Source organism: Strigops habroptila, chromosome 4, assembly GCF_004027225.2.
Source record: "Strigops habroptila isolate Jane chromosome 4, bStrHab1.2.pri, whole genome shotgun sequence".
In the NCBI taxonomy this organism is placed as follows: Eukaryota; Metazoa; Chordata; class Aves; order Psittaciformes; family Psittacidae; genus Strigops; species Strigops habroptila.
Window position 1 is genome coordinate 12099721 of NC_046358.1, and position 22436 is coordinate 12122156.

At 56.9% G+C, this 22436-nt stretch overlaps 1 protein-coding gene and 1 long non-coding RNA gene across 2 annotated transcripts; one reads left to right on the forward strand and one right to left on the reverse strand.

Annotated features, from left to right (window-relative positions):
• The first annotated feature begins 797 nt into the window (after positions 1–797).
• Positions 798–9472, forward strand: LOC115607511. Its single transcript, XR_003991249.2, has 3 exons — positions 798–1362; positions 1527–1651; positions 9344–9472. It is a non-coding gene; the product is annotated as an uncharacterized LOC115607511 (long non-coding RNA).
• LOC115607502 (glycogen phosphorylase, liver form-like) lies at positions 8840–22232 on the reverse strand. Its single transcript, XM_030484873.1, has 21 exons — positions 22022–22232; positions 21075–21327; positions 19138–19239; positions 17432–17510; positions 17036–17139; positions 15897–16028; positions 15629–15740; positions 15463–15545; positions 14481–14624; positions 14217–14309; positions 13817–13963; positions 13052–13215; positions 12852–12966; positions 12510–12611; positions 12288–12435; positions 12134–12192; positions 11647–11788; positions 11275–11482; positions 11061–11195; positions 10421–10487; positions 8840–10217 (listed from the first exon to the last, which is right to left on the reverse strand). Exons 1-21 carry the CDS (start codon positions 22027–22029, stop codon positions 10029–10031), a joined length of 2586 nt encoding a protein of 861 aa, XP_030340733.1. The 5' UTR covers positions 22030–22232; the 3' UTR covers positions 8840–10028.
• Positions 22233–22436: the final 204 nt, after the last annotated feature.

Here is a 22436-nt window from a genome sequence, read left to right on the forward strand (position 1 = left end):
GGTGGCACTGGTACAGCAACCATCTGACCCTCCCTTGCTATTGGCTTGCAGAGGCACGGAGGGACCTATTCCATTGGTGCCTCGTGTTTTGCAAGCTGTTGCAACACATGTGGGCATGCACAGTGTCAGTGGGGCTAGAAATCTGGGTGGGAGGACGTGGCCGAGGGCTGTGCTTGCCTCCCTGCTCCCGAGCTGGACTGAGCGTGGCCCTGAGCTTCCAGGCAAATAATTTAAAACCAATAACATCCTGCTTTGGAACAAATGCATAAAAGCAGCTGGGTGTGATGATTCCTGGGTGGCCCGAGTGATAGCTGTGATTTTTTTCTCAGTGGCCTTTCCTTTCTTCGTTGACTTTCATCAGCCGGAGCTACTGCTGAACAACACCATCAACCTGTACCTCGTGACCGAGCCAGGCGTGACGGTTGGCATCTGGTGAGCGGGGCAGCCCCAGCATCCTGGGTGGGCACAGCTGGGTGGCTGCACCAGTGTCCTGCAGCCCCCCAGGGTAACCCCGCTCTGCCTTCCCAGGCACACGGTGCCGAGCAGCAGAGGAGCCGAGGCAAGGGGCAAGGACCAGCACTGGTACGAGGAAGCGCTTGACGATGATCACCCCGTGATCATCTACCTGCACAGCAATGGGGGGACCAGGCGAGTACCTGTGAGTGCCCCAGCCTCTGCCAGGGGAGGAGGCTGCTCCCACACAGCATCTCTGTTGGGGTGAGAACTAGTAAACTCAGTGCAGCCAGCAGTGCCCTGTGGGGTTGTGGGGATGGTGGTGGGACTACTTGGTCGAGGAGGGGTGGGTTGGACATGTCACACCATGAAATCCCTATGTTCTGAGTCATCTTTGCCCAGCTTACTCATGCTTTATGAGTAGCTTTTTATTTGCGTAACTTCAGATACCAGTATTATTAGTGTGTAAAGTCCAGAAGCCACCATCCTTTTTGTGAGCACTACACGCTCCAGCCTCACCCGAAGTTCAGCACACACGCTGCAGTAGCCTTTACTGAAACCCTGGAAGCTTTTGAAGCCTGAGCACCCCATAACCAGGTCTAAGGTTCTCAGGGTGCTTGGTGCTGCCATGCCAGGACAAGTGGCATGGGCACCACCCTGCAGTGGTTCAACAGCTGCCTGTAGCTACCAATGGGCTGGGCTGGCTCTGAAGGGCAGTGCTGGTGCTGGCGGGTCAGGGTTGCTGTGGGAGACTTGACAGGGGCGGGGGAGGCTCCTGTGGGTCCATCAGCTCCAGGGTGACTCTTCAGCGCTGTGCTTGCTGCCCGCAGCGTGCAGGTGCTGTCCTGCCCGCTCCTCATCCTGAACGCAGAAGATGATGCCATCATGCCTCCGCACCTGGGACGCAAGGTGGGGAGCGGTCCCTGTGCAGGGGCTTTAATGGGGGTGGGCACCATTTGAGCCTAGGTTTGGAGGGCTGCAGTGGCTGGAGAAGGGGTGGCCATCCCTGGGATGCCACAGGGGGCTTGGGGTCCTCCCCACAGGCCACTAACTGAGCTCTCACCCTGCGGCAGCTCTTTGAGACAGCACACAGTGCCTACAAGGACAAAACCAAGGTGAAGTTGATTACCTTTCCCAAAAAGCTGGGCCTGGGCCATGACCACATCTCGTTCAACCTGGAGCTGCCTGCCTTGGTGAAGTAAGTACCTGAAGTGCAGTTGGTGAAGTGCTGGCCTAACCAACCCCTTTGGTACGCAGCTAAGCCTATGTCTGCACCATTCCAGGGCCCAAGCCCTGTGTTTCTGACATTGGTTGCTTCCTTGGATCACCATCCTACCACATCATCTCCCCTATGCTCCCTATGATGACTGCGAGAGCCGAAGCCCCCAGTGCTGATGTGTTGGCTGCTGGCTTTATTCACGCAGACACAAGGGCAGTGTATTTCCTCAGCAGGCAGAACTGATTCAAAGGCTCCAGCCTGGAAATAAAACAAGGATATATTCTTTTCAAGCATGACCTTGCTAAAACCCTTTCACTGCCTCCCATGTGGCTATGGGATCCCCTGGCCCTGGGCAGGCACGCTGCTCTGCCTCCCCCAAGCCTTGCTGTGGGCAATGCTGAATTCATGCTGAGTTTCTTGTACGTTTTATTGAGCCTGGTCTCAGTGACACCCTGCAGCAACAGTGGCGATGTCCCTCAGTCCATCTGTACGAGCACAGCGACTTGCCTAGCCCAGCTCACAGCCTGGCTGCCCAGAGCCCCTCACCCTGCACACATGGCAGAAAGGGATGGGGGTCTATACCCTGACCAGCCCCAGCCCTCTGAGAGGGGTTCTCTCTGGGAGGAGACTTGTGAGGTTTTGGAAATGACCTGCTGCGATTTGGCCCAAGCCCTGGAACCGTGCATTAGCCAGCACTGGGGACACTGCTGGAAACAAGAGATTGAGGGGAAAAACATCAATTACTCTCTTTGCGTGCACTTTCATGTGTGCAAAAGAATAAGTCTGGCCTCCAGCCCCCCTGCTAGGAGCAGTGTCCATGACAGCCCAGCTGGGACACCCGGGCTGTGGGTGCCTGGGGGCACGGGTCACTCGCTGCTTCTTCCACTCAAACAGCAGAGCGTTTTGCTCCTTTGCTGTGAACCCTTGTGCTCACTTGAACCTGCTGCTCCCCATTCACAGGCCGCCTGTGGCCAAGACAGATGATGCTTTGCGGTGGTTTCTTAGCAGACTTTGGGAGAATCCTGTACAAGGAGGAGGGCCTGAAGCCCGACTTCCAGCATCCCTGTACTTTAACCCCACTTCTTCAAGGGGCATACAATCAGGCATGCCAAACTCTGCAGCAGAAGACAAAGCTGCCAAATAGCCTGTGAGAGAACAAGCCAGTGGCTTGCTTCCGAAAATGTGGGGACACCAGACGAAGTTATTAGATACCACTGGAGCCGCAATGCCCTTCTATGCCTGCAGCACTGCTGTGGGATCAACCCTGGTCTAGCTTAGCCCCCTGGAAGAGGGCAGACCTAGGATGATTCCTGGCAACTTGATGAAGGCCAGCGTTGCACGCAGGGACACTCGCTGTGGATCAGTTCATGTGTGGCAACTTGCTGGGCTGTCCCTAGTTGTTGGACTAAGCAAATGTAAGAGGTATGTAATGTCCTGGGCTGCTCCTTCCCGGCACCTCCTTGCCCTGGGCTGCTCCTTGCTGGCAGTTCCTTGCTGCGAGGATGTGCTGAATATGCTCTGTCCTTGCTTTGATATAGGATATAGTCCTTGCTTTGATTTTTAGAGAGAAGAAATGTAAGCATCTAGTAATAGCCCTTTGATATTGTCCAATTAATTCCTGTTTTGCTTCATTAACACTCAACAACAAATCACATTAGCTTTTCATTGGGAAAACCTAACACATACTTCCCTTTGAAATCACAAACAGAACTGCCAGCCCTATTACAGGGATGCCAAGAAAAACACAAGCTAAGCAAGGGTCTGTTGCCTGCCACAGGTACACAGAGGGGCAAACAAGGTACGGGTGAGAAACTATTTTGAAAAGGCCAAATACCGAGGACTGATCTGCACAGATCTGTAGTGAGTTGACGCTGAGCTCCACTCTCTCCATGTCTCAGGAGAGCCACTTTGGACTCACCCTCGCCTGGTCCTGCTTCAGCTGCCCTGCATTAGGCATGCTGCTGGAGTGCATCTTCCAGGTTGTGTCCCTGAGAGAGGTCCAGGTCCTGCTGCAGCTCTGCACACAGACATCTGCAGGTCAGGATGCTGCACATACATGTTGTAGCTGTTCGCTGCAGGCTGTTGTTCTGAGCTGAGCAGTTTCCACATCCTGCTCTGGGTGGCAGTCTCCCTTGGAGTCTTGCAGCCAAGATGATACTGATGGAGTCTGGCTGCTGCTGGGATCTGAACCCTGGCAAGAAAGCCATGAACTTTGCTGGCGGCTGGTTCATGCACATAAGAGTAGAATAAATTCCTCCCCATCGTCCCTCATGGGGCAGCTCAGGGAGCTGGAAGTTCAAGAAACTCGGCTCCCAGCTCTAAAGCCTGTGGCTTGCTGCAATCCAAGTGGGATCCTCAGGACACATCTCTTCCCCTCTGGAACACTCATAGGCAACCTTGCAGATCTTGGGGCAGAAGTTAGCACAGGCTGAACCACACATTTGTACACAACCCTCCTTTTCCTTCTCTCTGCCAGGCCTGCTGTAGATTCAAGGTCCATCAACTGGTTATCAGTGCACCCAGGAGCAGTGTCTTGCCAAGAGTGAAGGGTAGCGAAGTTGCACACTGGCCCTTGTTTTGTCTTTGCTGTGTCTCTGCAACTCTGGGGTAGCTTTGCTGCTTCTGCAACTGACAGTCACCAGGCCCAGCCAGTGTGAAGTAGCCCAAAACTGGCACGTAGGACAAAGCCACCCATCTCTGCTGTGAGACAGCAGTGTATCTGTAGAGCAATTAACAAGAAGGCATCAACTAAAAGCAGTCTTTGTTCACCATCTTCAGATGAACCTTGTCACTGCTGGAGGCCAAGGTGAGAGCTCAGGGAAGAGGGCTCCCCTCCTGTCTGCATTACTGATGGCCAGACCTTGACATAAGGTTGACTTCAGTGCTAACTTTGTGCATCTGCACAGCCTCTGGCTTCCACCGCAGTGAGAGCTCTGTGAAGGAAGTGACCAACGTCACCAGCAGAGATAGACATGTCATTGTAATCATAAATTAGCAAAAACATTGGGGGAAAAGAAAGAAAAAAAGCAAGCTATGAAACCATCAGCAAAAAATGAACAAAGTGGCCATGTAGGAAAAGACGCCGTAGGAAAATCCAGCCGGAAACCTCCCCCTCTCGCAGCCGGTGCGGGGAGAAGTTTGGAAGGAAACAAGCCCAATCTTTGCTATTTTTGCACCAAACAATGGCGAGCCGTGCAGTGTCGCGCCTCCTCGGCTGCGGCTCATTGCTGCCATCGCATGTCCAGCCCCTGCTGTACAAGCCGCATTTCCCCCACCGCGCTCGGCACTGAGCCAGCGCACCCTCTCACGTGTAGGAGTTTCCCTCCAGCCCGGGAGATCCTCATGTTTGCGACGTTTGCGGTGCTGGCTCCTTATGGCAGGAAGTATTTGCGCCATCCCGGTGCAGACACGGCCTCTGCCATAATCCTGTGCTGATCCCCTTCAGCTCTTGCAGCCCAATAGAGCCCCTGCAGGCAGCTCAGGCTGCACCCTGCCGATCCCTGTTGGGGCAAAGCGAGTGTGGGGACCATCCTCTTGTCATCTTCATGGCAATGTGCTGCTGCTGCCCCAGCTGCACCCACCAGGGATGGGGGAAAATTGGGGGGGGAAGCAAAAAGCTCTCGTGAGTAAAACCAGCCAGATGCGCTGATCCCTTCCGCTTGTCCTCCTGCTCCCTTGGCATGGGCAGAGCAGCTTGTGGCTGGCCTGGGCTGTGTTATTGCAACATGCGCTGATGGGGAACCCGCACCCACCTGCCCACAGCCCTGGTTTGACAGGACCCGTCTGGATTTGCATTTGGGGCTGGCACAGGCTGCGTCCGCATCAACCTCACTGATTCACACAGCTGCACATGAGCACCCTGCTGAATCACACCTCAACTGTCCATCATGGGTGCCGGGTGCCGGGGGGATGCAGCGCCATGTGCCCAGCGCCTGCCTTGTCTCAGCAGCTTGTCCCACCATTGTGTCCCGCCTTGCCTGGCCCTGGAGCTCAGCTGAAATGGCAGGAGCAGCCTGGGGTGCGCTGGTCTTGCTCAGGAGGGCGGGTGCAATAAGAGCAGCTTGAAATGCCCGGTGGGCTGGCTGCTCCTCCAGAAAGGGTTTTGCTCCCAGCCCTCCCGAGGTGTTTTTACCGAAGCCGTCTCTGTTGTGGGCCCTGCTGGCCGGTGTGGTGACACAGGTAACGGGCCCAGTCGTGCGTCCCTGTGTCCAGGCACCGCGCCCTCCTGCGCCGGGCCGGGTCTCGGGAATACCGGTGAAACGCGGATGTTCCTTTCCTGGTGGGAAGTTTCAGCCTGAAAAGCTGCAGCCGGCTCAGCCTGGAAGAGCTGCCGGCGGGAATCGCAGCTGAGAGGGGAACCAGCAGCAGTTTCTCCCCTTGCAGAAGGCGCGGGGGGCACCAGCGCTGGTTTTAAACCTGTATTTTTATGATTATTTTGGGGTTTTATCCGGAATCTTCCGCTCGGCGAGGCCGGTGCGCCCCGCGCGGCACCTCGCTGCGGGCCCCGGGCTCCCCCCGCACGGGCTCGGGCTCGGGCTGCGGGGTCCCCGCAGGGCCCTCGGGGCGGGGCGGCAGCCGTGGGGCAGGCTCGGCCCCGCCCCGAGGTGGCCGTGGGTGAGGCGGGGCCTGAATGGAAGCGGGCCGCGGCGCGAGCACTCGGCGGACGCGGTGGCGATGTGGCGGCGGCGGCGGCGCGAGTGGGGCGGTGGCGATGGCGGCCGCAGCAACGGCGACAGGGCCTGGGAGGAGTTCAGTTCCCGGTTCAGCTTTGCAATGTTAAGGCTTTGCAATATTAAGGATTTGCAGTGTTGGAGCTGGGGCTAAGTTAGGAAGGAAACAAAACAAAGAGTTTGAGATACCGTAACTTAGAAAGACGACACACTCTGGGGTTAAAGACAGTGTCATCTCTGGACGAAAGGTACACTGTGGTTAAAAAGAATACTACCTTTGTACGACCTGGGAAACTAAGCTGGTGTAGGCTGGTTAAACACTAAGTTGGGGTTCCACGTCTGCAGAGAGTTATGAAATCGAACCATAAAAGGAGGTAAATAAATAAGAGGAGGGGGTGTAGGAAATCCAATAAGGGGAGATGTAACCAGAGGCGGAACAGTTGGCATGTAGATTATACATGTTGGACAGGCTGTAAACCTTGGATTACCTAACCAATGGGGAAACGAGGGAACTTGCGAACGGGATATGAAATATAAACCAAAGTTGTACCAAGTCCTACTTGGTAGGACACCTGTTTTAGCAAAAACGTTAATAAATAGCTGCTGCTTCACTGCTGTGTCTACCCTGAGCTTTTGCAAGAAAAGTTTTTATCTCAGAATCTGGGGGCTCATCCAGGATCAAGTCATCGTTGAGGAGACTTCCACCAACGAAAGACGGGGAGACACATCCCGTTGATTTCAACAGCCTTGTGTGGATCGACGGGTGTTCTGCAGCTTCTTACTAAAATCCTGAGGCCATTTTTATAAGGTAGACCCAGCGAACCAGACGGGGAAAGAGAGAGGAAAAAGTAGGCACCACTGCAGCAACCAGGCAACTCCGTGCATGGATCAAAGTTAGAAAATTGGACTTGGAGTATTACCTTGGTGGTTGGGATATTCTGAGAGACTTGAGTGAGTGTGTGTCTGAGATGTACAAATAAGTAGGAAGCGAGTGTGGAGTCCAGATCCACGTTTCTGTTGCTTCGCAAGGGATACTGCTGGAGAAGTACAAAGTGTAAGGACTTGTTGAAAGGAAGTCTCAGGAAACAGAATGGGGAATAAGAAAAATAGGCCTAAGGAAAAGAGAAGGGATGAGAGGAATCATCCCGGGAATAACATTCCTCCAGAAAGTACCTTAGGGAGGATGTCGAAAAATTGGAAAGACATGTCTTATACAAAGGGAAAAGATAAGAAAAAGATGATACAGTACTGTTGTTTTGTATGGACAAAGGAAAGTATTCAGCCACCGGCCGCTTTTTGCCCAAAGTATGGAGGAGAATTAGGAATGTCAGCTTTAAATCTTTATGTAAATGTCAAGGGGAAACGGGTTCAAACTTAAAGAGGGGAAGTTTAGATTAGATGTTAGGAAGAACTTCTCCACTGTGAGGGTGGTGAGGCACTGGAACAGGTTGCCCAAAGAAGTGGTAAATGCTCCATTCCTGGCAGTGTTCAAGGCCAGGTTGGACAGAGCCTTGGGTGACATGGTTAGTGTGTGGTGTCCCTGCCTATGGCAGGGGGATTGGAACTAGATGATCTTCTATGATTCTATGATTCTATGTTAAGGAACCTTTCTCACGAGAAGAGTCTGATTATGCAGCATGCTGGGTACACTGGGAGTGTGAGAAGTGTAAGAGGTCTCCTGGGAGACTTGAGTCCGGATCAACAGTGAAGCAGGAGGGAGAAATTCTACCCCTCTCTGCAGTTCACTTGTTCCCCTTAAAAACAACAAAAAAGAAAATGAAGGGAAATGCTGAGGGACCTAAGGCATTGGATCCTCTAGAGAGTTTACCCCCTCCATATGATTCCCCCAGATAGGTTATAACCCACCACGTAAAAATCCTAATGAGCAGGAGGTGCAGCATCTGCAGCCATGGTGGGTGCAGTGCCACTGGGCTCAGAGAAGCCTGCCCATGCTCCAGTCACTGCTCTGTGTGTGCAGTTGGGCATCAAGAGGTGGTGTCAAGGGTGGTTGACAAAGCCTCTCTGGAAAGAGGCCAGCTCTGCACCGCTGCAGCACTGCGGTGGCACAGGAGTGCCAGGGTGGGAAACACTGGGCAGAAGGGATGTCCAAGGCTGGCACTGGATGGGTGCATGTGCCAGGTCAGATCCAAGCTGCTTTGGCAGGGCTGGCTGTGCGAGGCTCACACGGTGCTTCGCTCTGCTGCGGCCAGGCCGAGCCAGCAGTCTGAATCCCTCACTTTCAGGAACAATAAATTCTCTCACTGATCTTATGAAAGAGAAGCGGGGGAAAAGCTATAAATGACTTAGAGTATTCCAGGAAAATTGTTTGGAGCTGCAGTAGAAAAGCCTGCTCCAGAACTTGCTGTTTGTATTTGTGTAGTCAAGCTGATCAGACGGCTGTACCCCAGCCACAGCTCCGAAAACGCTGCTCACCAGCAGCCCTGTTCAGGCACAGCACACTTTGCACACATAATCACACACACGTGGAGCCATACACTTAATTGCACACATGTGCACATGTAATCACACAATCAGGTACACTGAAATTAGTAAACCAAAGGATAACTGTTTCAGGAGTAAAACTGAGAGGGATTTTCAGTGAGAGGGATTTTCAGTTCCCATTTTTGAAGACACTGCCTTGAATTAAATAGCAGAACAATTCAAGGGCAATTGTTATACATTCCTGAACCAGGAAGCAACTTGCTAGGGAGAGATTTAATTGTACAACTAGGGTTAGGAGTGAAAACTTACAGGGATCAAATTTTGGTTTCAATGGCTCTATTAACAGAACAGGATGAGTTAAAAATAGACCCAGTTGTTTGGGTAGAAGAGGGAATTCGAACCTTGCCTAGAAAAGACCTAGGGATATCCTCTTTGCCCTGGGTACGCAGATTTACTCTAAGCCTGGCTCAGACCCGCATCCAGGGATCAGAAACCAGTCTCGGAAGCAGCATAGGATGGTCAGCAATAACAGTGTAAAATTTACTGAATCTTGTTACAGAGACTTCTTGAACATTAAGTGATGGCAGCTGCTGCATGCAGCAACCACAAGCACTTCCTCAAGCCCACACCAGGAACCTGTTATGGCACTGAACTTACTGTTGTAAGTAATAAAAACTACTGAAAAATGCTCTAATTCGCCCACTACCTCGAGGATGCTTCAGGTTACGTAGGGGATGGGAATACTGTTGTGATCTGGGTGCTGCTCCTGGGACAGGACCATGCAAGCCATGCCCAGGAGCATCACAGGGGGCAGTGGTGGGGGTACACAGCCCTGCTGCAAATACCCCTTAACTCCCCAGCACTGATGCCTCAGGACTGGCAAGAGCTGCACCCCAAGTCCTGCTTCAGCAGCACCTACAAGGGCTTAGACAGCTGTGTCCAGTGGTGTTGCCCACCCTATCCCTGTCCGAGCCCCAGCACCTCGCCCCTGACACCCAGTTTCTGCATTAGTGTTGGTGCGAGCCCAGTCCCAATTTAGGCTTCAGCAAACAGCCCCTTGGACTCCAGTGACACAAGGGGGCAACAGTTTTTGCTTTCTGCACGACACTTGGGTTATAAAAATTGCCCCTTCCCCACCCGTAGGAAAGCCAGCAGCAGCACAGACACCACGCAGCAGAGACAGAGACCATTTTACAGCATCCGTGCTCACATCCCCAGCTCTGGCTGGCAGCAGCTCCATGCCCCTACGCTGCTGCGCCGTTGTGGGTCTGGTGCTCAGCCGCGTCCCGGGGCTCGTTGGGTGGTGGGATCTTCAGGTTGGAGGGCTCCACGTGCCAGATGTCCCGGGCGTATTCCTTGATGGTGCGGTCGCTGGAGAACTTGCCAGCTGCTGCGATGTTCCTGATGACCATCTTGGTCCATGCCTTGGAGTTCTGCAAGGAGAGTGGTGGGACAGTGTGGCTGGAGGCTTGCGCCCATGGGTGCGACACTGGCCCTGAAACAGGGGACTGCCTGGAGCAGCACATCCAGGAGCCTCCTCGCCAGGAACCCATCTACATGCACAGCCCCATGCCTGAGGAGGGTATGTTGTGCCCCCGTCAGAGCTCCGCTGCCTCGTCCCCAGGCCGGCACTCACCAGGTACAGCTCGCTGACCTTCTCCTGGCACTTGACATAAGCCTCGTAGTCTGCAAAAACTTTAAACCTGGAGCAGCAAAGAAAGGAGTCGGTGGCAGCAGAAATGCAGAGGTGGGAGCTCGGCGCAGACGGTGGCTGCAGCACACGGGGCTTGGGCTGCAGATCTTGGGCTTCCTCCAACACGAGTGCTTCTGACAAGTTCACCCTCCCAAAGGCCTGTTATGCGCAAAGCCCTGCAAGCCTGTGGGTGCTGTGGCACCCTGGGAGGTGGCTGGGAGGGCAGAGCGGGAGACATTTCTCCAGTGCAAATGCCTGTGGCCCTTGGCTGCCTAATGCTCTGGCCAGGAAAGCCCTTGAGACACTTAAAAGCACCTATCATCTGGTGAGGGCTGTGCACCCAAATTGCATCTTGGCTTAATGTACCCCAGGTTTTAATGGAGCAAGCTTGAAGTGCTGGACACGGACAGTCTCTTGTACCAGTCGAGCATCAATTGCTCGACCACGTGCACATCACCAGGGCTGGAAAATGGGACGTTTTCCACCAGAGGGTGGATGGTCGGTGCAGGGGACTGCTCGCATGGGCACCAGGAGTTTGGTGGGGGCACCCACCCCAGGGGATGGATGGCATCCCAGGCCTCACCTGTCATGGTGGAAGAGCATGTTGACCACGTCTTTGAAGAGGTCAGGCTCCTCTGGGGAGAAGAAGCCACTCTTAATCTGGTCAATGGCTTGCTTCAACTCAGGGAGCTGGTCGTAGTACTTCTGGGCATCGTACCTGGCAGGGAAGGGCTGATATGAGATGGTGCTGCTCCGGCTGCCTGTGGTGGCAGCGCCACGGTGTCCCCAGCCCTCACCCTTCCCTGTCGAGCTCTGCGACATCCTCCACCCTCATGCCGAAGATGAACAGGTTTTCCTCCCCAGCCTCCTCGGCCATTTCCACGTTGGCTCCATCCATGGTGCCGATGGTCAGAGCCCCATTCAGCATGAACTTCATGTTCCCCGTGCCCGACGCCTCAGTGCCTGCTGTGGAGATCTGCTCCGACAGGTCAGTAGCAGGGATCACTGCCAACAGAACACGTGGACACAAGGGGCTCATGGCGACCAGCTTTGCGTTTGTATCACGTCAAAGAACATTAGATCTCCTCCCTAGCAGTGATAGAGCCATGGGCTGGTGGACAGCCACGGGGCAGATGTCCCCTCCCCACAGTGTGCTCCACATGGGCTACCTTTCTCTGCCAGCGAGACCCTGTAGTTCTCCAGGAAGATGACCTTCAGCTTACTCCCCACAACGGAGTCGTTGTTCACCACCTGAGCCACAGCATTAATGAGCTTGATGATCATTTTAGCCATGTGATATCCTGGGGCAGCCTAAGAGAAAAGCCACAGGTGAGCCTGGAGGGCTGGCCAGGGGCAGGGGAGGTGCACCCAGCTCCCACATGCCCAGGGAAGGACCCGCACAGGCCTTCTCCCATCACCTCATCCAACCCATGTGTTGCATCACCAAGCTTTCAGGGGCTTCCCTGACCACAGGCAGCACATGGTTGTGCAAGCCCCAAAACTCGGTGCCTTGCTTGGATTGAAGCCAACAAGTGCTGCCCCAGCACTTCCTGGAGAGCTTCATGGACATGGCCCCATGAGACGTCTGCAACCAATTTCCCTAGGGCATTGTCAAGGAATTCCTCCAAAATGCCTAGAACTCCTGACCCAACTTACCTTGCCCCCAATGATAACTGTCCTTGGCACAAACAGCTTTGCAGGATCCCTCCTGATGCCTGGAGAAGACAGCAGCATGGTGTCACCCTCTGTTTTAGCTGCATCCCAGGGGCTAGGAATGCTCATGCACCCGCAGGGGTGCACGGTGGCTTACGGTTGTACATAGTGATGATGTGCAGGCAGTTCATCAGCTGCCGCTTGTACTCGTGGATCCTCTTCACATGCACATCGAACATGGAGGAAGGGTTGATCTTCACTTTGTACTCCTTCTCCAGGTACAGCGCGAACTTCACCTTGTTCTCCTGGGTGAGGGCAGGGAGCATGTCAGCGCCAGCCTGTGCTCTCCCTGCCGACACCCCTTGGAATCCCCCCTCACCTGCTTCACTTTGGCAACCTCCCGGATGAAGATGTCATCGTCCACACACTCGTGCAGCTTTGTCAGCTGGCTCAGGTCCCGCACATAGTCCTCCCCTATTTTCTGCAACAGGAGCACAGGCATACACTGACCACGGGATGGGCGCAGCCGCCTTCATCGGCGTGCTGCTCCCGGCTGGCCAAGCCAGCAGTGCTTGGGAAGCAGGAGCAGAGCGCTCGGGCAAGATGCAAACACATCTCGACCATTTAGAAGATGTAAATGGCTGAGGTTGTAGCGTTGGACCCTGGGCGTCCCCAGGGTCAGGAAGGGCTGGGGGCCAGCACGCTCCCCCGGCAGCGTTACCTCTGCGATGAGCTCCGCCAGCCCCGGGTTGCAGAGCAGGAGCCAGCGCCGCGGGGTGATGCCGTTGGTCTTGTTCTGAAACTTCTCCGGCTCCAGCGCTGCAAAGTCCTCGAAGCTGTGAGGATGAGGAGGGGACAACTTCAGGTTTGCCTCCTGGCGCCACCATTCCTGAGCCAAGGGTGATCCACCACCTCGCTTACACTTGAGTCTTGACTATTTCTGAGTGGATCTTTGCCACGCCGTTGACAGCGTGGGAGCCGACGATGCAGAGATGGGCCATGTTGATCCTCTTGGTACCTCCCTCCTCAATCAGGGACATCCTCCGCAGCCGGTCCACATCATTAGGGAAGAGGAATGCGATGTGCTGCGGAGGAGGCCAGAGACATGGTGAGGGATGCTGGCATTTAGGGATGTCCCATCCGATGGCTCCTGAGGAGAGGGCCACAGCAATGTCTCCAACGCACTTGACACCAGCCAGAGCGGTGGCTTTTACTTCAGAGTGACAGTGCAAACCCCCTCCACAGGGTGCCCTTCCCCAGCATGGATGTCTCCACACATAAGGACATCCCAAGCCTCCATGGAGAGGGGCTTGTGGGCACGTGTGTGGCCAGCAGGGCTGTTTTGGTAAAAGTCTTGTGCTGCCAGCCCAGGAGGCCAAACCTCCACCTCCTTTGTACCCTCAACCTCATCCTTTTCCAGGATGAATTTAGCATTCAGGGAGCAAAGGAATGCCAACAGGTAAGTCCCCGGAGCAATGTGTGAAGCCTTTAAAACAGCCAGTAACTGCAGGATGGCAAGATGCTGGTGGGAAAAGGCTTTTCTGCACAGCAACCTCCCAAAATAGCAGACAGAACCACCTGGCCACACACCCAACATCTGAGCACCCCTTAGTCTTGAGAGCACAGCACATGCCATCCCTCTGCCCCTCTCTGGAGAGGGTTCCTGTGCTGCCCCAAGGGACTTACATCCAGGTGTCTCTGGTTGATCTCACAGATGATCTGCAGGTGTCTGGGGAGCAGTTTCTCCACCAGGTCCACTGGCCAGCGCTCCAGGGCTTCGGGAAGCACTGTGTGGTTGGTGTAGGCAAAGGTCCGCTCGGTGATGTCCCAGGCCTGTCGGCAGGAGAGCTGGCACTGAGCGGAGAGGCTGGGTGCCAGCACCCATGCATGGTCCTCCCACCGTGGCCAGCAGTACAGCCAAGCCGGCTCCTCCAAGTCCATACCCATTAAACCCATCCTGACCGCTCCACATCGCTCCCCAGGCCACCGGCAGCTACAAAACTGGTTCCCCAGCTCCTCCACCATGGGCTGGTGGGAAGGTGGGTGCAAGTAGAGGGGACCCAGGGGCCAAGTCAGGTCTCTCTACCTTGTTCCACGGCAGCTTCTCGATGTCCACAAAAATCCTCATCAGCTCAGGGATGGCCATGGCAGGGTGCGTGTCGTTCAGCTGGATGGCAACCTGGTGGGAGAGCAGCGGTGGGGACATGTGGGGGATGTGGACATCCCACTGCCCGTCAGCTGGGCACAGGCACCCACAGAGGGTCCACAAAACATCTCCAGGCCTGGGGGTGCACCTGGGAGGTGCCAAAACAAGCTCCAAGGTACGTGTCAGAGCAAACCGGGCTCGTACCTGGTCAGGGAAGGAATCAAACACGATTCGGACACTGTCGGTGCTCCCAAATTTGGATGCTTTGAAGCGGCGTATGATATCCTGGAGGGTGGCAGCCACCACGAAGTACTCCTGCTTCAGCCGCAGCTCCTTCCCTTCGAAGAACTGTGAGCAGAGGAGCGGGCGCTGCAGGACTGCACCGCGCTGCCCAGGCGTGCCTGTGCTGCAGGAGCTGCGCCTCCCCGGGGCTCCCTGCGCGCGGGGACCCGCACCGGCACACATCCACCGCACGGCGCGGTGGGAGCCCCACTGCTTCCTCTGCGCCCGTTCTGGCAGCAGCTCTAACCCCAGCGTCTCTCCGTGCTTTCCAGAGCGCAGCACAGGGGCTTGAGAGGTGCTGCTACAAACAGGTTGAGTCCCTCCCGAGCATCGTCGAAACCTGTTCTCCCTGGCTTGAAAATTCTGGCCACAAGGAAAGGTACTGGGGAGATGGGAAGGGAAGCTGCAGGGGCTGTAACACCGAGGAGCTAATTCTGAGACAAGAATTAAAGCCACTGTTCACACAACACAAAGCAACAACCCGCTGGTCTGCAAAACAGGATCTGCAGGAGGCAATCTCACCACTGGAGCTGTGGTGCCCCCAGCTCTCCTTGCCAGCTGGGAAGGCTGGGGTAGGGTTAAATGGGAAAAACCCCATCAAGGCTTGTCCAAAACAGACTACAGAGCGTGGAGAGACGCCCTTCAGCTTCTTCCCCTATTTCTGCAGCAGGACATTCTCATCCCCCCTCCCTTTTACCATGCTGAGAACAGATTAGCCCAGGAACAGTCATCTCTACTGCAGCCCTGGTGAGACGCAGCAATCCCCAGCCAAGCACTACGGGCCGCTTGAAACACAATGAAAAGCATTTCTGCAATGTTCCAAGTTGCTCCACTTCACACTCTGTCTGTATGGTCTTTAGCTGTCCCTAAACCAGGGACATTCTCTCCCCGCATCGTGACTTACATTGTCATTGGGGTAGAGGATGCGGGATATGTTCTCTGCCAGATTTCTGTCCAGCACAGCCTGGATGTAGTCTCCAACATTGACTGTGGAAGAGCAGAGGAATAAGGCGGGCACAGGACACCTCCGTCCACCCCATCCCACTGGCACTCCCCCAGCAGCCACTTACAGTCCCGCAGGTTGAAGTCGTTGGGTGCTCGAGCCGACCAAAGGCGCATGGTGTTGACGGTGTTGTTCATGTACCCGGGCACGGGGGTATCGTAGGGCAGTGCCAGCACCACCTACAACATCAGCAGGGCAGCTGGAGCCGGGCTGTGCCCCTGGCTGGTGTCCCTCCAGGTCTCCCCTGCCCCGCAGGAGCCTTCCCATCCCACAGAGCCTCCTGCAGGACTGAGCTCAGGGCTGCATCCACCATCCACCTGTGCCCCAGCCCGTACCTGGGTGTCGACCCACTTGGCGCCGGTGGCCGTGTGCTCCACCCGGCCGTAGAAGTGCACGGGCAGCATGTACTCGGGACGGGCTTTCTCCCAGGGGTTGCCGTGCCGGAGCCAGTCGTCGGCTTCTTCCACCTGCCAGAGGGAGCGGGAGCGGTGACGGGGCCACCCAGCCCCGGGGACCTGCCCAGGCTGTGCCATGTGCAGGGCTGGGAAGGGCTCTGGCTGCACCGAGGGGATGATGCTTTGGAGACCGTCTGCCCTAACACTGAGTTCTGACGCCTCAGGGTGACGCCGGGGGCTCTACCCCGACCACCCTGAACTCCTGGGTCTCCCTGCCAGAGGGGTGAAGGATGGGGATGAGGAGGTGGGGGCGAAATGAATGATTCTCAGTGCACCGCTAGCACTGCCGTGGTGCGGCCAAGATGCCACCAGCCCCCTTACTCAGCGTCAGTCTCAGCCTGCAGGCTGGATAATGAAGGGGACTTGTTCCCTGCCCCAGCAGTGCTGTTACAGGGGAGAGACCAGGTCAGAGATCAGCTTTGGCACGGCCAGGTCAGAGCTCCGGGCAGCAGGGACATTGTGTGAGGGCCAGGGGAGATAAAGCCCCATCAGGACGCAAGAGCCGGGGAATGATGTGCTAAGGAGGAAAGGCCTTCACTTGCTGGCGGCAGGTACAGCTTTTGGGAGTGCTCACAGGGTCCCTCTGGGCACTTGGGGCTGCCTCCCACCAGGGGTGTTGCAGATACGCACCCCATTTTCCACTGCGTTTCCGAAACAGCCTCTTCCACCCTCTGATGCTTTAACCCAGACGCCAGGCAGCACAGCAGGGCTCGGGGGCTGCATCTGGCCTCTCCCAGACCCATGCACACCATCCCTGCACCACCTCAGTGAAACCATCCCCACCCCACGAGGAGCATGGACACGATTTCTCCATCCCTTTTGCACCAGTTTAAGAAGTTAAACTTGCTCGAGAAAACGTCTGACAAGTTTTAAATACCACAGCCCCGACAGCTCCCGCAGTCCCCAAGCTAAGGGGGAGTGTCTGTACACCTTGAGCTTGACCCGATCTAAGGGGGAAGCCAGATTCGAGGCTTTGGCTGTGCCGGGGGAAGGTGAGCGCCACTCGCCTCTGTCCATACCTGCCACCCGTCCCGGATCTTCTGGTTGAAGATGCCGTACTCGTAGCGGATGCCGTAGCCGTAGGCTGCCAGCCCCAGTGTTGCCATCGAGTCGAGGAAGCAGGCTGCCGGGGAGAGAGCAGAGCACTGAGGGGCACTCCCCTGAGGAGCCCCTGCAGGCAGTGGGTCCTTCTCCCATGGACAGACGATGGCCAGAAGCAGCAGCCCCGCAGGGACACGAGCCAGGGCCAGCAGCCGCCGTGCACTGCCCGGCCACCCAACACCTCTCCCGCTGTGCTGGAAGGCTGGAGCAATAAACCCCTCTCCCCCAGTCTAGGTACCCCCTGCAGAGGATGCAAAGCCCCTGGGGCTGCACCCCATCTCCCCGGCAACAAGACCATTTGGGGGCTCACTCACCAGCAAGCCTGCCCAGGCCACCATTGCCAAGACCAGCATCCTCCTCTATTTCCTCCAGCTCTTCCATGTCCAGCCCAAGCTAGAGAAGAGAAGGTGATGGGCCAGAAACACTCAGTGCCCAGCACCGTGGAGGGGATGCACTGCTGCACATACCCTTGGGTGCTACTCTGCACCCACCGCTGCCGTCCCCCCTTAGGGTGGGCTCCAGGAGGGGTGGAAGGACACCCAACCCTGCAAAACCCATCCCTGCAGGTGGGACACTGTGATTTGCACCCAAAGCAGCCTCCTTCCTCCTCCAGGGCTGCTCACGGTGTGGCAGGGACCAGCTCTGGTGTTTGATGTCCCTCCACCAGCCTATACAAGGGAGACAGACATCCGTGACCTTGCCATGGACTAGCTCCTGGGGGCTGGGGGCACCCAGCCATAACCAGAGCGCTGGTCCCAAGTCTTTCAGGCAGGTCTCCCGGGGCTCATTCCCAGCCCTGTTCCCTCTCCCCATGCACCAGCACCACGGCTGCAGCCCCACAGGGGCAGTGCTCCCCCAGCATTCCCATCCCTCTGGAGCAGTCACCCACGTGCCCATCCCCAGGGCCCTGGGCATCACCCTTTAACAGAGATACCCAGAGAAGCAATTACACCACTTTTAGTTTCCAGTCTGGATGCTGTGGGAGGAAGGGGTTTTGCCTATGCAAAGCACCTCTGGCAGCTCAGCAAGAAATAAGACAGTGCCTTGCCAGCGCTGAGCCACCTTTTCCCACAGAAACCCCTTGGTCTGACGTCTCTCCTGATGTCCCACAGTCATAGCAGTGGGGACAGTCCCAGTGCCATGGCCACCCATGCTGGAGGGCCAGACCCTGCACTGCTCGCAGGTAAGAGGCAGCACCTTCTCCCAGCCTTGAATTGCACTGGCAGCCCTCAGTGCCCACACAAATATTTCAAGTGATTTCTATTCCACCAAACATTTTATTTTAGAAACGTTTGGCATTTGTGTCCAGGGAGCTCAGCACATGCAGTAAGGAAGATTCTGCCCAGAGCTTCACCTGCCTTCACTGCAAAGAGGATGATTTCCAAACAACCGCACACCTTCTGCTTCCCCAGGCTCCCACCATGCAGCATCCCAGGCTCTTCCCCTCCACCCGCATCCCCAGCTGAGCTGCCAAGGTCAACAGATAAGAGATAAAAAAGCCTAAAATTAAGTTCCTCTCCCTTGATCGTGTTTGCACAAAAGCTGCTCCCGCTGCTGTGCGGACACCCCCGTCGCATATGACACGCACTGGACACGTTGTTCCAAGGGGTGCAAGCACAGGGTGGAGGGGAAAGGAGCCACCCAAAAACCTTTGACAACTCAAGTGCCACATGGTGCCAGCACCAGGCTGGGGCTGAATTAGGCTCCTCTGACAGTGATTATGGCTATTAATGGCCTCATGCATAGAACCATGAGTTTCCTGGCAGTTTATGGGCTCAGCAGCGCTGTACTGCATCCCTCAGCACGCAGCCATGGGGCTGGGCAGCCCTGCTCAGGCTGCAAGTGGTGGCTGTGGCCCCAGGCCTTGTGAAAGCGGGTCCTGGACCAGCACTCATGCACTAAGGCATCACCTGCGGCTCAGGGAGCAGTTTGCAGACAGCGTGCTAAAACACGGACATCTCCAGGATCCAGAGAGCATGGAGCCCTCCTGCTCCGGGGCCTCACTGCCTGGGACGCTCACCTGGTAGATGGCTTCGTCGCAGGCATTCTGCAGCCCCAGGTTAATCATGGTGTTCTGCAGTGTCCGCCCCATGTAAAACTCCAGGGAGAGGTAGTAAATCCTCTGAAAGAGAAAAGCAACCCAGGTCACCTTCCCCAGGGCTGGAGGAGGCTCCCCTGGACCGCAGGAGCTGCTATTGGGAGTTATCTCAAAGCAAGAGGAAAACCCTGGCTTGTCAACAGGGCAGGGTGGTTTGCACCAGGAGCTTGAGGGCTGCGGCTCCTTGCAGGCCCCGAGGTGGCCGTGCCCTGCAGCCCCTGCCCTGCTGTCCTGCCCCTGCTATTTCCCAAGCCGGGAAGATGGTAGCGCCGAGGTGGTTTGTCTGGACAAGCTGCAGTGCCCGGTCCAAGAGCAGGGACAGCTCCAGGATGGTCAGCACGAGCACACCGGGGGCTGCAGCGGTACAAAGTTAACCTTTAAAGAGGAGACATTACTCGATGTCCCCGTGAGCTGCAAAGCAACCAGAAAACCAAGCGAGCCACCGAGAACAGAGGTGTGTGGCAGCCACAAGGACACTGGCTTCCCCTGGCATTCCCTTGGGTTTGCTCTTGTCTCCCCTCTTGCTGACACAACGGGTGCAGGATGTGGCCTGGAAGGCAGAGGCTTGTGTAAGCCATCCCCTGTGTCAGCACCAGCAGGTTTTAAGGAAGGATTTAGGCTGGAGGAAGTCGCTGACTTGACAGCTTTCCCCAGGACCTGACCAGGGTTGGGCTGGGGATGGCAATGGGAGAAAAGGCAGCTCAGGGGAGACCTTCAAGCAGCCTTCTGGTACCTAAAGGGGGCTGACAAGAAAGTTGGAGCAAGGGCATGTAAGGATAGGTTAGATCAGATATGAGGAAGAAGTTCTTCCCTGTGAGGGTCGTGAGGCGCTGGCACAGGGTGCCCAGAGAAGCTGTGGCTGCCCCATCCCTGGCAGTGTTCAAGGCCAGGTTGGATGGGACTTGGAGCAACCTGGTCTAGTGGAAGGTGTCCCTGCCCGTGGCAGGGGGTTGGAACTGGATGATCTTTAAGGTGCCTTCCAACCCAAACCATTCTGTGACTCTACGTGCTGGGCAGGATGGGTTGGGTTTACTGGCTTGGTCCCAGCAGAGCTGGAAGCTGTGATGCAGGTGGATGGCACCCAGCGCGGCTCAGCTATACAGGAGAACCCCCAGACTGAAGCCCTGGAAGAGGCTCATCTTCTTCTCACCCCTACAGGACATGGCAGGGAGCTGAGCTACCAGGGGCTGGCACGGGCCCAGCGAGGTGTTGGCCGGGCCACCCTCACAGGAACGAAATTGGAGACGACAGAGCCATCCAGGTTGCAGGAGGGGATTACTGCTTAATCCCCAAGCAGCCAGAGCCCTGTGCTCAGTGGGTGCAAGCCAGCTCAGACGAGCAGGAATTCCTGCACAAAACCAGATCTGTCTCGCTTGGGATGCCTGCAGCACACATTAGGCTTGTGCCTCTTTCAGACAAGATCTGCTTGCAGCTGGCTTCGGGTTCATTTAAGCCCTTCAAGTAATTCACCCTAGAAGGCTTTGCAGCTGCTTTTGGTAGAGCTCACCCATGCCAGCACTGTGGGACAACAAACCCTGTTCCCATGCCCTGCACCCAGCTCCCAGCAAAGCTGCACTGTTTGTTTTGCAAACCAAAGGACAGTGGCCTCCCCCTTGTTAAAGTCCAGTCCCTCTGCTCAGCAGCATTAAGGGGAATATCCCCGAACCCCAGAAAAGCCAAGCACCCATTTCTATATTCTTCTGGCACATTCACAGAGCGACGGTTTGCACCCAAAAGATTACAATGGTTGTCCGAATTCCCCCTCTCCCACCCTGCAGGACCCACCTTGAGAAAAGTGGGGGGGCTCCCTCCCACCCCCGCCCTGCAAAGAGAAGTTCCCCCCAGTTCCCCGCTCCCACCTTGGGGTCCTTCTCGTAGTAGTACTGCTGGGTGCGGATCCAGCGCCCCACCAGATGGTCCCGCACGGTGTGCGCCAGGGCGAAGTAGTAGTCGCGGGGGGTGGCCACGTTGCGGTCCTTGACCAGGGTGAAGTGGAGGTGCCGGTTGAAGCCCTGCTTCAGCTCGGCCACGCTCTCGGCTCCCACGATCCCGCGGATGCTGATCTGCTTCCGCCGCTCCTGGTCCGACAGCGGCCGCGACATCCCGGCGGGGCTGCGGGGGACGCACACGGGGCACAACGCCGCGGCGGGGCTGACCACCGGCTCCGGGTTCCGCCTCCGCCCCGCGCTGGCACCACCCCGGGGAGGGGACCCGCACCGGCACCGGCACGGGCAGCGGGACGGGGATGGGGAGGGGCCGGCGCCACGGGCCGCCCGCTGGTGGGGCGGGAGCAGCGCAAAGTGGTGGGGTCCCGGGGACCGCCACGCCGGGCGGGGGCACAGAGGGGAGTGCAGAGGGACGGACCCCACGGCCGTGCAAAGCGGAAGGGGCAGGGAGCCGGGGAACGAGCGGAGCCCGCACCGGCGCCGGGCGGCGCGATCCGGTCCCGGCGCTCACCGGGGCGGCGGCGGGGACTTTGCCCGCCCCACGCAGGGCTCTGCCCTGGTGCTCTGGAGCCCGTCCGAGGCCCCCCCCCGCCAGGGCCGGGGGTAAACCCTGCTCTGCCGGCCCAGAGGGAGAGGGTCGCGGTCCCTCCCGTGCCCGGCGGCCTCCCCCGCCTCCTCACTCGTCACTGCCCGCCCCGGAATCCCTGTGGGAATGGCGCGGGATCTCCTCCGATCGGCTCCGGGCGCTTCCCAGCCGCCTCCCCGGGCAGGCTCCGTGGCTGCCTGCCCTGCCCGCCTGCGGAGCCCGGCCCTGCGCTGCCTCCTGCCCCTGGTTCCTCCCGAGGGCAACAATAGCTGACCTGAGCATGCAGCGCAACACCTCTTCCTCTTCCTCCAGCCGTGCCTGCGCAGGCCCTCCAGCCCTGGGTGTTCTCCCTGCCAGTTCTGCTCAGCTAAACCCACACGCAGCTGAAGAGCATCGCAACCCAAACGCTGCCCTGGGCCACCCCTGCTCCTGGGCTCACCCAGCCACCCGACCGTCACGCTGGCCAGGTCCAGGCAGGACGAGGCTCCACACAGGAGGAGCCTCCTGCTCCACAGGCAGAAGCCGGGTCCTGGCAAAGAGCTGCAGCAGCTCACCAAAACTTCAGGAACCAGCCCAAAACGCACATGTGCAACATGGGAAAAAGGGACTGTGCCCCGTCTGCCTGATTCTCCACAGGGCAGATTGAAGGATTGTTGTCCAGGTGGAAGCCTGGGCATGGTTTCCTGGCC